We start from the raw sequence: 12,841 nt of genomic DNA on the forward strand, positions 1-12,841 counted from the left end.
TGTAACTCCGCCTCTAAACACACGCACACAGTGTTCGTGTTTACAGGTGAGAGGTCATGCAGTATGTGCGCTCCCCTCAACTCTATCATGTGGATTTTCTTAGCTTGGAGCAACGTTTGGAATATGGTTCGATTAATATCTGTCATGTGGTCTGAGCTGCCTTTCATGACACACTGTTTGGACAGTTTATTACAGTACGAAACAGATATAAAGCCACGCACCATCCCTGATAGTAGCCTTACTCACAGATATTAAATCACAAATACAAGCTAATGATCTCCCACAGAGCCTCGCCTGATTGCTGTCATTTCCTGGTAATTTGTAAACATAGATAAGTACACAGGAACAGCCTACAGTGGTGTCTAATGTATACTGTGTGCGCTGCTGGATAACTCCAGGCGAAACTCTGGAAAATAAATAATTAATCATATAATGCATCTATTGTCTGCACTGTGTACGCTTGTCATCTGACTCTGTTTTCGATAGAAATAATCCATTCTTAACCTATTGGAGACTTCTTTCATAAAACATTAAGGAATCTTACCAATTCCAAACTTTTGCTTGTATAAGTAATGTTGGAGTACATTAGGACACCGGCAAATACACACCATCATAACTTGACGTGTGTCAGGATATTGTGTACTAATGAAGAGCAACAGTGCTGAACTGCTGTTCAAATCTTTTGTCCAGTTTGTCTCCTCATTGAACCTGTATGTCATAGATTTGTCAAAATGACAGAAAGGTATTAAGTAGATTATGTTAGTTATAAAAACATTACACGTTCTGGCAGAACATACAGGTACAACTTGTTCTAATCGCTTGTTTACGATTCTGTATAAACACTAGATGGCGATAGCTGACTGGTTAGTCAGCTACAATGTATTACGTAAACAGGCATTTAATTTAATTAATAAATTATTTTAAAAAACACCTACAATTTTATTTGTTTGCAAAGATGTAATGTGTGAGTTTTATATTGTATCATCAATGATAGAAATGTAATATTTAATTTAAAATAAAGCATAGATGGATTTTAATTCTTTATTTCAATATGTAAATATTATACAATTATAACATGGAATATTTAAATATAAAAAAAATTATTTACCAAAATCAACAATAAATTGTTGTTATGAAGCTTTGTTGCTAGGAGCAGGGGTGGATTTAAGGTAACCAGCTGCTTAAGGCCCCAGGAAATCTGGGGGCCCCCAAATAAATACCCAGAAGTATAAATTCATTCATTCATTCATTTTATTTTCAGCTTAGTCCCTTTATTAATCAGGAATGATCAATCGCCACAGTGGAATGAACCGCCAAGCATATGTTTTACACAGCAGATACCCTTCCAGCTGCAACCCATCACTGGGAAACACCCATATACTCTCATTCACACACATACACTACGGACAATTTAGCTTACCCAATTTACCTGAAGAAAACCCACGCCAACACATGCAGAACATGCATACTTCACACAGAAATGCCAACTGACCCAGCCAAGGCTCGAACCAGCGACCTTCTTGCTGTAAGATGACAGCGCTACCCACTGCGCCACCGTGCCGACAAGTACAAATTATATATAACATAATTTTCTAAATTATATTGTATGATGAGGGTCTAAAATATCGAAGTTTAATATTAATAAAAGTAATAATAATAATCAATATTAGAGTGATTTCTGAAGGATCATGTGACTCTGAAGACTGGAGTAATGAAGCTGAAAATTCATCTTTAAAATCACTGGAGTAAATGATTAAATTAAATGATAATCTACTTTTGAACAGTTATTTTATAGTGCAAAAACATTTCTCAATTTTTCACAATGTGTTCTGTATTTTTGATGAAATAAATGCAGTCTTGGTGAGCAGGAGAAGCTTATTTTAAAACATTTAAAATTCCTACTGACCCCAAACTTTTGACCGGTAGCGTATATTAAAGGCTATTGGGTACAGATTTCTTTGAGATTAAGTCTTATATTTAATACACGATGTGACTTTGACTATCTTAATTTTTTGTTAGGTCTTGCTGATTTAAAGAGTGCAAACAAACAGAAAGTTGTTTAGCATTCTTACCTATGCTGCCCGTAAGAGTATATTTCTTAAACGGATATCTGATAAACCGCAGACAGTATCAGAATGGCACAAATTAATTTTTGACCTCATGTCATTCCCTGAAAAAAATGGATTCTGCAAAATTGTTGCAAACAATTTATATGGGTTCAATTTAAACAAACAAATTAAATTGAGTAATGTTTAACTTAATTTGTTTGTTTAATTTCAGCCCAAATAAATAGTTTGCAATCACTTAACAAATAAAATTAGTAAATTCAAGGAATCATCTTTGAATATTTTTTTAGCGTTGGAATATACTACCCACTGATCAAGGGGGAAAATGTATACTGTATATCAGATCTGGACACCTTTCCCTGAGTATGAAGGTCCCAGGATCTCAGGTAGTTTTTTGCAAAACCTTAGACCACTATTAACCTTGGCTAATTTGTGTATTCTTCTATTATTATTATTATTATTATTATTATTATTATTATTATTATTATATAATTATTATTATTATTATTATTATTATTATATTATATTATTATTGTTATTATATTATTATTATTATTATTATTATTATCATTATTATTATTATTATTATTGTTATTATTATTATTATTATTATTATATAATTATTGTTATTATTATTATATTATTATTGTTATTATTATATTATTATTATTATTATTATTATTATTATTATTATTATTATTATTATTTTGTGATTTTTTTATACTCCAAAAACATTTGTTTGCTTGTTCAAACTACTTTTTTAAAATGAGCTGAAACAGCACAATTCTTGAGATTTCATTGGGACAACTTAATTTTTTATGTTCAATCCACATAAATTTGTTAAAAGTGTTATGTTAAGCTTAATTGTTTTGTGTTGGGACAACATGAATGAATTGTGTGCAACCCTGCATTTTTTTTCAGTGTACGTCTTCTTTTTGATCTTCATTATGTGCTGTGATGAGAAGTTTGTAGGTTGTAATCTGTAGTTATTTTTCTGTTGTTTTGTTAAAATAAAGGCAAAAAAAAATTACAACTTAAAAAACTAAGCTAGTTGCTAAATAAGTAAATGCAGTTCATGTCACATTACAGCAAAAAATAAAAGAATGAAGGGGGAAAACAGATCTGCAAATGCCGTTCTTTCAGTTTGAAACCTAAGAAGACAATAAATTTGGCTCTTACGGTTGGTGTCGGTTACAGTGATCCCACCCTGTCATACAATCAGTCGTAAAGCAGTAAAAGAAAGGTCAGATGAGGCTGTTTATCAAATAGAGTAAAAGCAAAAGTGAAAGTTACATGTCACTCTGTGGTGTTCCCCTTTATTCAGGCTATGCTTCACAGACGACGGAATGTAAATGTCCTGTATGGTGGTGTACGTATGATGTGCCAGTAAAGAAGGTATTTGATTGTTTTTTGTTGTTTTACTGTTGTTATGATAGTTTCAAACATTCACCTGAGTGGAGGCTGTGTTTAAAAGTGAGCCGATTACTTGACCTTTTCCAGATTGATAAAAAAAAACGAAATCATCTCACAAAGCTCTTATTCAACCTGTTCTCTTGTGGATTAAACAGTTTTATATTACCAATGAGCAGTATGCCTCTGTATTGTTCACAGGTTTCTCAATCTTATCTCTGGATCTGGATTAGTTCCTGTTTAAATCATGAACAAACCAAAGGTAGGGCTTTTGTATTCCTTTTATTTTGGATGATTTTGCACAAGCTGTATCCTCAGTTTGAGAGAACACTATTGGAAGAAATTAGATCTAGTACACTGAACCACAATTCAATAAACTAATGTTGTATGACTGATGTCGATGCAGTGGCGCAGTAGTTTCTGCTGTCACTTCACAGCAAGAAGGTCGCTGGTTCGAGCCTCGGCTGGGTCAGTTGGCGTTTCTGTGTGGAGTTTGCATGTTCTCCCTGCGTTCGTGTGGGTTTCCTCCAGTTTCCCCCACAGTCCAAAGACATGTGGTACAGGTGAATTGAGTAGGCTAAAATTGTCCGTAGTGTATGGAAGTTTCACAGAGATGGGTTGCACCTGGAAGGGCATCCGCTGCGTAAAACATATGCTGGATAAGTTGGCGGTTCATTCCGCTGTGGCGACCCCAGATTAATAAAGGGACCTAGCCAAAAAGAAAATGAATGAATGAATGTTTGACTGACTCAGAACAGTGTTTCTCAACCACGTTCCTGGAGGACCACAAACACTCCATGTTTTGGATGTCTCCTTTGTCTGTCACACTCATTATAGTTCTTCCAATCTCTGCTAATGAGCTGATGATCTGAATCAGGTGTGTTTGGTTGAGACATGCAAAATGTGCAGAGCTGGTGGTCCTCCAGGAATGTGGTTGAGAAACACTGACTGTTTATTTAATGTTTGTTTTTTTATCATTAAAAAGAGTTGAATTATAAACTAGGCCTGGGCCGATAAATGATATTATATCAAAGTGCGATAAAATTTATGTTGATACAGGGTATCTGCGGGGTCTTAAAAAGTCTTACAATATTTTAAATCTCAAAAACTAAATTTTAGGCCTTAAAAAGTCTTAAATCTACTGAAATATTCTATTTTAGAATGGTTTTTTAAACGTGTCTTAATTTTTCTTTGTTCATGTGTAGCTACCCAATCAGGCCAACACCCGTAAGAATAAGAATATCATTTTTAACTCTTACCATAATGGTTGAATTATTTTCCTTACATTAACTCATTGTTTAAAAGTTCTCCATATATTTACTGCTGAGGAAGCTGACCTGGACAGACTGTTGTGCATACATTTAGTTTATTATAGTGTTTAAAACCTTTAAAACTTTTATTTTTTTTTTTTAAGAAAGGTTACAGAAAGAAGTGTATGTATACAACTAGAGCTTGCTTGTTTTGACACAATATTTAAAATATTTTGCCCAGAATCAACTAAAATATTATATTTTTAAATTATTAAATTATTATTATTGTATTACTAAATTTATTAAATTCTAAAAAAAAAAAAAGTTTGATAGGGCAAATAAAATCCAACTGGGCCATTTGAAAGACTCCTAGAGTTTAGCCCTTTATAAGTCACAATTTCATTCCTAATCGTCTGTAAAATGTCCTAAAAAGTCTTAAATTTAACTTGCTGAAGCCTGCAGAAATCCTGTGATAACAATGATGAGCTTCAGACTTTCTAGAAGTGTGCTGATATTACAGATGCACTGAATTTCTGGCTGCATAAAAATATCGGCCACCGAAAATAGGTTATGCGATTTAATAGACCCTCTCATTTTTGTGGCTTCAGTCATTATTGGGATACCCTTTCAAATCTGGAAGCATTAACAACTTATACTGAAATTTATATCGTTATTGTTCAATATGAAATCGAATTAGTCGAGAGTGCATTTTTGCCATATCACCTGGCCCTACTATAAACATTATAAATAATTTTATTGGAGTACAGTTTACATGAAATTACTATTTCATTTTTAGTTCTGAGAGGAAATTTTCTACACTATTATTTTAGCATATTAATAATAATAATAATAATAATAATAATAATATACTATAAGGCATTAACAGAAAGAAATTACATGAATTGGACACTAATAAAAAATATAGTAATAACTATTTATTACATAGTTAATATAATTTTCTATTATTTATTCATTAGTCCCTTTATTCATCAGGGATCGCCACAGCGGAATGAACCGCCAACTTATCCAGCATATGTTGTACACTGCGAATGCTCTTCCAGCTGCAACCTAGTACTGGGAAACACTCATACACTCACATTCACACACATAAACTACGGCCAATTTACTTTATTTTTTGACTGTGGTGGAAACCGGAGCACCCGGAGGAAACGCACGCAAACACGGGGAGAACATGCAAACTCCACACAGAAATGTCAACTGACTCAAATCAGCGACCTTCTTGCTGTGAGGTGACAGTGCTAACCATTGAGCCATCATGTCGCCTTAATTTTCTAAAAATTTTATTTAATGTTTCTTTAAATCATGGGTCTCAAACTCAATTCCTAGAGGGCCGCAGCTCTGCACAGTTTTGCTCCAATCCTATTCAAACACAGCTGATGCAACTAATCAAAGTGTCCAAGACTCTTTTGAACACCTTGATTAGTTGGATCAGCTGTGTTTGATTAGCAAAACTGTGCAGAGCTGCGGCCCTCCAGGAATTGAGTTTGAGACCCATGATTTAAATACTGCGTACATGATTTAATTACTGTGGGTTTTATTAGAAAAGGCTGTATGTTAAATTAGACCAATAATACAATCAAATTAATGATATCAGCTTCAATTTTAACACTATGCTTTAAAAACCCCAATTAATGACATTTTCAAAGTCAAAGCAGTGTCACTGTTGCTGGATGAACTAATCAGAAGTCAATTAATCACTTGTAAATGATTAAAAGACTAAATCATAAGGCCACATGCTTGTTTTGTTAATGAACAAACCATTATGCTGAATGACTTGTATGAATGAATGATTCAATGATTTAATCAGATTGAATGTGTTTCTGTCTGTCTGATGTTTCAGTGTCCTGGCTGTCAGGGGTCTGATGATATCCGGAAGCTAGAAGGTCAGCGAGCAGTCTGCAAATCTTGCTCTAAAGTAAAGCGGTGTGTGTTTCAGTTCTGCTGGGCCTGTCAGAGAGAATGGCCACGAGATGCTTCAACAACCAACTCCTGTATGCTGCCAGACTGTGCACTCCGTGCTGCCCTTCTCAGTGTCAAGCAGATTGATGACCCAGAAAGCTCAGTGGTAGGGTGCCCGTATTTCAGGGCCTGTCCAGGATGCAAGGCCTTGCTTACACACAGTGGTGAGGGCTGCCCTAACATCATCTGTCCAAACTGTGATGAGGAGTTCTGCTTTCGCTGTCTGGCTCCAGAGTGCTATGATGATCAGTATGATGACAGTGACAATGAGGAAGATATTGAGCCCGAGCCCTGTGTGATAGTAGACAACACTCAGTGCCTTCAAGATCTGGGACTCTAGTGGACATCTGTGAGGATAAACTACTAAAAATACTAATGTCATTTGCAAATGTATTTGATTTAAAAATAGCAAGAGAAAGAAGATCATTACATTTTAAGAAGACTATTATATTACAGTCTTGTTTTTTCTAGATATTTAAAAAACATCAACAAAACTAAGAATAACCTTGCACTGTAATGAATTAGAGCAAAGTGGAATTAGCACTGACATATTACTGCTTTTTTATTTTAATTTCAGTGGTTGTAGACTATTATCTGATAATATTGACATCAGAATTTGTTATTTTCAAATTTTAATTTAAATTGAGAAGAAAGTTTAGCAGACCTTTATCAAATAAAACACCTTTATCAAATAAATCAACTACTAAAACCCCAGTTAATGAAGTATTTGCAGAGAAACTAAGAATTTTCTAAATGGTCTCTAACAAATTTTTCCTAAACTCTATGTACTTCTATTGTCCATAAGTAGGTTAAAGTATCTGCTAATTGATTAAATTCATTCATTCATTCATTGATTTTCCTTTGGCTCAGTCTCTTTATTCATCAGGGGTCACCACAGTGGATTGAATCGCCAACTTACCCAGCATATGTTTTACACAGCAGGTGTACTTCCTAATTGATTAAAGTAAATTTTAAAGAAAACAAATATTTTCATGTTTTCTGTTCTTTTTAGAAACAAGGAAAAATATTTTAATCCAAATTTAAATGTGTTTTAGAAAAGGTCTTTACGCTCCTAAAGACTCTGAAAGAGCACAAAAGAACATTTAGAAAATGATAAAAACTATTAGGATGAAGTGAAATAGTTCATGATTACAGCCTTGATCAGGGATTCAGAACAGATGGGCTTATAATAATAATGATTCTTAAAGCACACCTTTCTCAGATGAATGATAGAAAAAAAACTGGCTGGTTAAATAAAAGTAACTTAAGTTAGAATATATATATATATATATATATATATATATATATATATATATATATATATATATATATATATATATATATATATATATATATATAAATAAATTTGGGTTTCTGTTTTACCTCAAAACCGAAAGATAAAAGTTGAATCTAATCTAATCTAATCTAAAATATGATAGAGAAAGTAAAAGTGCTTCAGTGTTTTGGTATTCCCCTTTATAGTCTGGTTAAGCAGGTAATCCACACACAGACCTTTTGTTTTTTTCATCCGGTGAAGTTGATAGATCTATGAGCTAGTCTTCAGTAAGTACTTATTTACATTTTGTTAATTTGACTGTTTATTTGATAGCAGTAAGAGTGCATTAAGCTGTCATTTCACACTTATACATAGAAAAAATGTTTTCTTGTTACCAGAAACACGTTTATAGTCAATGTTTTGAGTTATATTTATGGCGCACATGGTAATGTGTTAACTGACCTACATACCATGACATTATGACATAAATTGTGGACAATTATTTCAAAATATTGCAGAAATGGCCGCTTGCAGCTATATATTATTTCAAGCATTGGGCTTATATATATATATATATATATATATATAAAAGGGGCCATTTGTGCCATATTACAAAATAAACGTTGCATATATGACATCTATTTCAATATATAATCCAAAAATGTACTTGTATATCATGTTTATATGTATTATGAATATATTTCCATGTGTATTATGTTTCTTTGTGCAGAGGAACAGAAATGTCTCCTAACATTCATTCTCTAATCTTGTGCCTCTACCTCTCTCAAACTCAAATTCAAACATGCTTTATTGGCATGACTAATCTTATATATGTATTACCAAAGCATTTGTGATGTTAACATTTAACAAAACATGAGAAAACAACTGACATATAGTAGACGTGATAAAAATCACAATAATTAACAGTACATTTAACAAACAACATTTAAAGATAAAATAATATTAATTAATAATTATGATTCAGTATATTTAGATTTGTGTATGTGTGCTCTTTCTCTCAGGTTTGTCCACTAGTGGAAGTGGTCCAAGAGTATTTATGCCATGAGCACTCCAAAGGTACAGTAGATTGACCACTGAGAGCTCTTCTATCCCCTGTAATGTCAGACATTTTATACACAATATTTTCAGGCACTTGCACTGGCTGAATACTGTTAGAGGTAAACTAAGCTCCTACGCTTTACGCTTTACGCTTTATTTAGCACCCTGTGTCAAGGGGTCTGATAAACTGTGATGCAGTTTTCCACAGATAAGTGCATAGAAGTGCCTTCTTCTTCTTGGGTTAAAACTGTTAGGATCAAGGTTACTATAGTTAAAGAAAACGAACGAAAAAACGAAAACTAAAATGTAGAATAATTGTCGTTTACTGAATTAAAAATAACAGGAGTTTTTCAAAAAACTAGAATTAACTGAAACTGTATTGTGTACATAAAAAACTAACTGAAACTAACTACAATTATAGCAAAAACCTCCTTCGTTTTCGTATTCGTAAATGTATTTAATAAATAATCTTACTGTAAGCCTTTTAGAAGTACATCTATTTACTCCGCGCTGCAGGTGTTTGACCCGTACGGCACCTCAGAGTCTGTAGTCCTGCTGCCATTGGCCGGAACGAGCCGGTTCTACTCCAGTCATCTTCGCTGTTGCTCCCGCGACAAAAAACAACAAGTGGACATCACAGCAGCACGGTGACAACATTAAATACAGAGACTTAAAACTATTTTAAAACTAAACAGGGTTCTATCTCTGTATCACGATCGCGAATGAATCTTTTTAACCGGATCTTCCAAGTGAACCGGTTGAACTATTTCACCTAATCGAACTGAATCATTTGAAACGATTCGCGTCTCCAGGAAGCACTCGTCCACAAACTACTTACTGTTTCAGAAGCCTAATACCCCCTCTAACTCTAATTCAATAAATACTCTTATTCAGTTATCAGAACAGTGACGTTACACTAAGATCAAATTTGAGAAGCGGTTAACCGATAAAACCGCATGCGTGATTCAGAGAACCGAGTACAAACAGTACATGACAGCCTGCTGTGACTGAACTACAGCGCGGGTAAACCGAGGGCTTAAATGAGAGGATCTGGTGAAACGTAAGTTTATTTCATAAAATAAAATCGTAATGGAGTTTAAATAGGTTAATCATGCTTCAGTTGGGTTGCAAAACATTACTGTAAGACATTTTTTAGATCATGGTGATGTTTTAACTGACTGAAATTACTATTGCTGACTACATAATGTTGAGTCTTAACATCCGCGATAAATATCTGAACTTCCCATCACTACTGTGTATCTAACATCAGAATCAGCCTTGCACACATATTGTACTTAAGGCTGCTGTCTTGTGGGCCGTTGTATTTGAGTTTGAGGATGGGTAGATGGTAGTGGTAGATGATAGTGTTCATGTGTCCTCTGAATACAGGTTTCAAAAAATGTACGGCTGAGTTTTTATTATACAATATTTATTCTGTTGATTTTGAATCTTGCCCCTAACAAATATCCTCATTTAGAAAAAAAACTGAAACTAATAAAAACTAAACTAAAACTACGTCATTTTAAAATATATAAACTAATAAAAACTAGTAAATCTGCCTCTAAAACTAATTAAAACTAACTGAATTTGAAAACAAAAAGTCAAAACGAAATAGAAACTAAAACTAATGAAAAATCCAAAACTATTATAACCTTAGTTAGGATCAAATATTGCCGATTTAGTTTTAGAATGTGAAAACTGAACAATAAATAAAAAACCATTAGGGCCACTAGTAAGATTAGCCTTAATACATTTGTTACAGTTATGATGCTGCTGTTGAAAATCATACACGATGCAACTGTGTGAAGCTTAACACTTCAGATTGGGACAAAAGTATCTGGATGCAGCATCTATGATGCAAGCAAGCTGAGACTGCATCTCTCAGAGATGTAATGGAGCTAGTGACATATATAGTTGCCACATGAGTCACTGTCCATCAAGGCTGTAATTCATTAGAGCATTATAGTAAAAAAAGAATTACTCTTAAAAGATACCAAATGCAATATGTACTTATAATTATTTTCATGAATAATAACAATTGAGTAGCCTATTAGGTGGGAAAATCTTTAGTGACCGTATCTTAAAGTGCCTGTATATGCTATTTTAAGCCTTTCCTTTTGCACAGTATGTCACGTGTCACTGTTTGTAAAAGTTATAGATCATAATGAACAACAAAGTTACTTTTTCCTTCAAGAATCAATTCTATTATGAACCTGTGAATCTGAGCCTTTGGTCTTCGTTGCCGGCTAACATCAGCTTTGACCTGCCTCAAATACTTCAGTTGATTTGTTCTGCCAAGCCAACATTAATTACTGAGGAAAAACAAACAAACAAGTATTTAACAACTTCTGCAAAACTACTGTTGTGATGACTAAAACTGAGAAATAAATCTGTTAGTTTGTTTCTATTGTTTATAATGATCATAATTCAGTCACTAAGCATTTGAGCTCAACAAAATAAAATTCAGATGTGATTTACCTGAAGGCATTTGAAGCGTTCATAAGCTCAACAGAAATGTGTTTGATTAATTCTCAGATCTAAATGAAATCTGATGGTGCGCAGATGTAATTTTAATGCCAAAATTGATACTGTGCGTTCATTTTTATTATTCACTTTAATTGCAAAAGTTGTAATAGATTTAATTACATTGTGCAAGGGCTTTTTTACTTGTAGAGTATTTTGTTCATGTTAATCAGCTAATTCTTTTGATAATTCATCATTGGACCTAGGCTTGTGTTTTACAGTAAGATAAAGCCATTTTTACACACATTGTAAGCAGTAGATCAATCAGAGCAATGCAGATTCTTGGAAAGGAGCAATTTGATTATTCGTCCCATTGAAATAAATCTTTTGACCTTTTTTTCACATAAGAGTGATTATGGACAATAATTAGTAAATGTGTCTGATTTTCAGGATCATCCATTTTCAGTTATTTTAATTTGTCCATACTATTAGAATATATCATCGTAATTACAAACTCACTGGTCTGTAGCAGTTTTACCGTCAGCTGCACTTTGTTTTTGTTTGCTTGTTTTAGATATTTCCTTATTGTGGCAAATGATTCATAGTAAATACTTTACTTCCGCATTGAAAAATTAGGTGCATGTTACAGGAAAATGAAAGTATTTTGATGTTGGGTGCATGTAAACAATTGCAGGAGAAAGGCACCCTCCACTGACAAAGGTCCAGAAGTTTTCCCATACATGAGCTAATTCGTCCAATTTTGACTGCTATGCCATCATAAAAAGTGAAAAATCCCATCAAAGAAAGAAAGCGCTAATGTGGAAATCTGACGTCATCTTTTGCTAAGTTACTGTATTGTTGTTAAACAGTGAAATCATTTTATAAGTGACTTTTATTCTAAATCTTGGACCTTATTCTTGAAAGAAAAAATGACCAATAAAAAGGTGTGAAGCACCGAAAGGTAATTTTAAAGCATATTAAAGTTAATTTTAATACTAATTAAGCTTGTTAGCCAGGAATTTTCAAATGTACTTTTTTACAAGAGAGCCTAGAAAAATTGAGAAGCTCTATGTTATTATGTTTTATTTTTTATTATTCAATTAGCCAAATTCTAACAGTGCTAAATTTGTATTTTTAAAAGTAAAAAGTATATATAGGTCTCAGGTCTTTACAATGGCTCCCAGTTACATTCAGAATAGATTTTAAAGTATTATTACTGGTCTATAAATCACTAAATTGCCTAGGACCTCAATACATTACAGATATGCTCACTGAATACAAACCTAACAGATCACTCAGATCTTTAGGATCAAATAGATTAGAAATCCCAAGAGTTC

General features: G+C 33.3%; 1 protein-coding gene across 1 annotated transcript; it reads left to right on the forward strand.

The window, feature by feature from the left end:
- Positions 1-3,350: 3,350 nt before the first annotated feature.
- On the forward strand, positions 3,351-7,420 carry si:ch211-284e13.9 (uncharacterized protein LOC566600 homolog). Its single transcript, XM_056457001.1, has 3 exons — positions 3,351-3,461; positions 3,678-3,738; positions 6,588-7,420. The coding sequence occupies exons 2-3, from the start codon at positions 3,724-3,726 to the stop codon at positions 7,044-7,046; spliced, it is 474 nt and encodes a 157-aa protein (XP_056312976.1). The 5' UTR covers positions 3,351-3,461; positions 3,678-3,723; the 3' UTR covers positions 7,047-7,420.
- The last annotated feature ends 5,421 nt before the right edge of the window (positions 7,421-12,841 follow it).

The sequence above is a fragment of the Danio aesculapii genome, chromosome 5, assembly GCF_903798145.1.
Source record: "Danio aesculapii chromosome 5, fDanAes4.1, whole genome shotgun sequence".
Classification (NCBI taxonomy): Eukaryota; Metazoa; Chordata; class Actinopteri; order Cypriniformes; family Danionidae; genus Danio; species Danio aesculapii.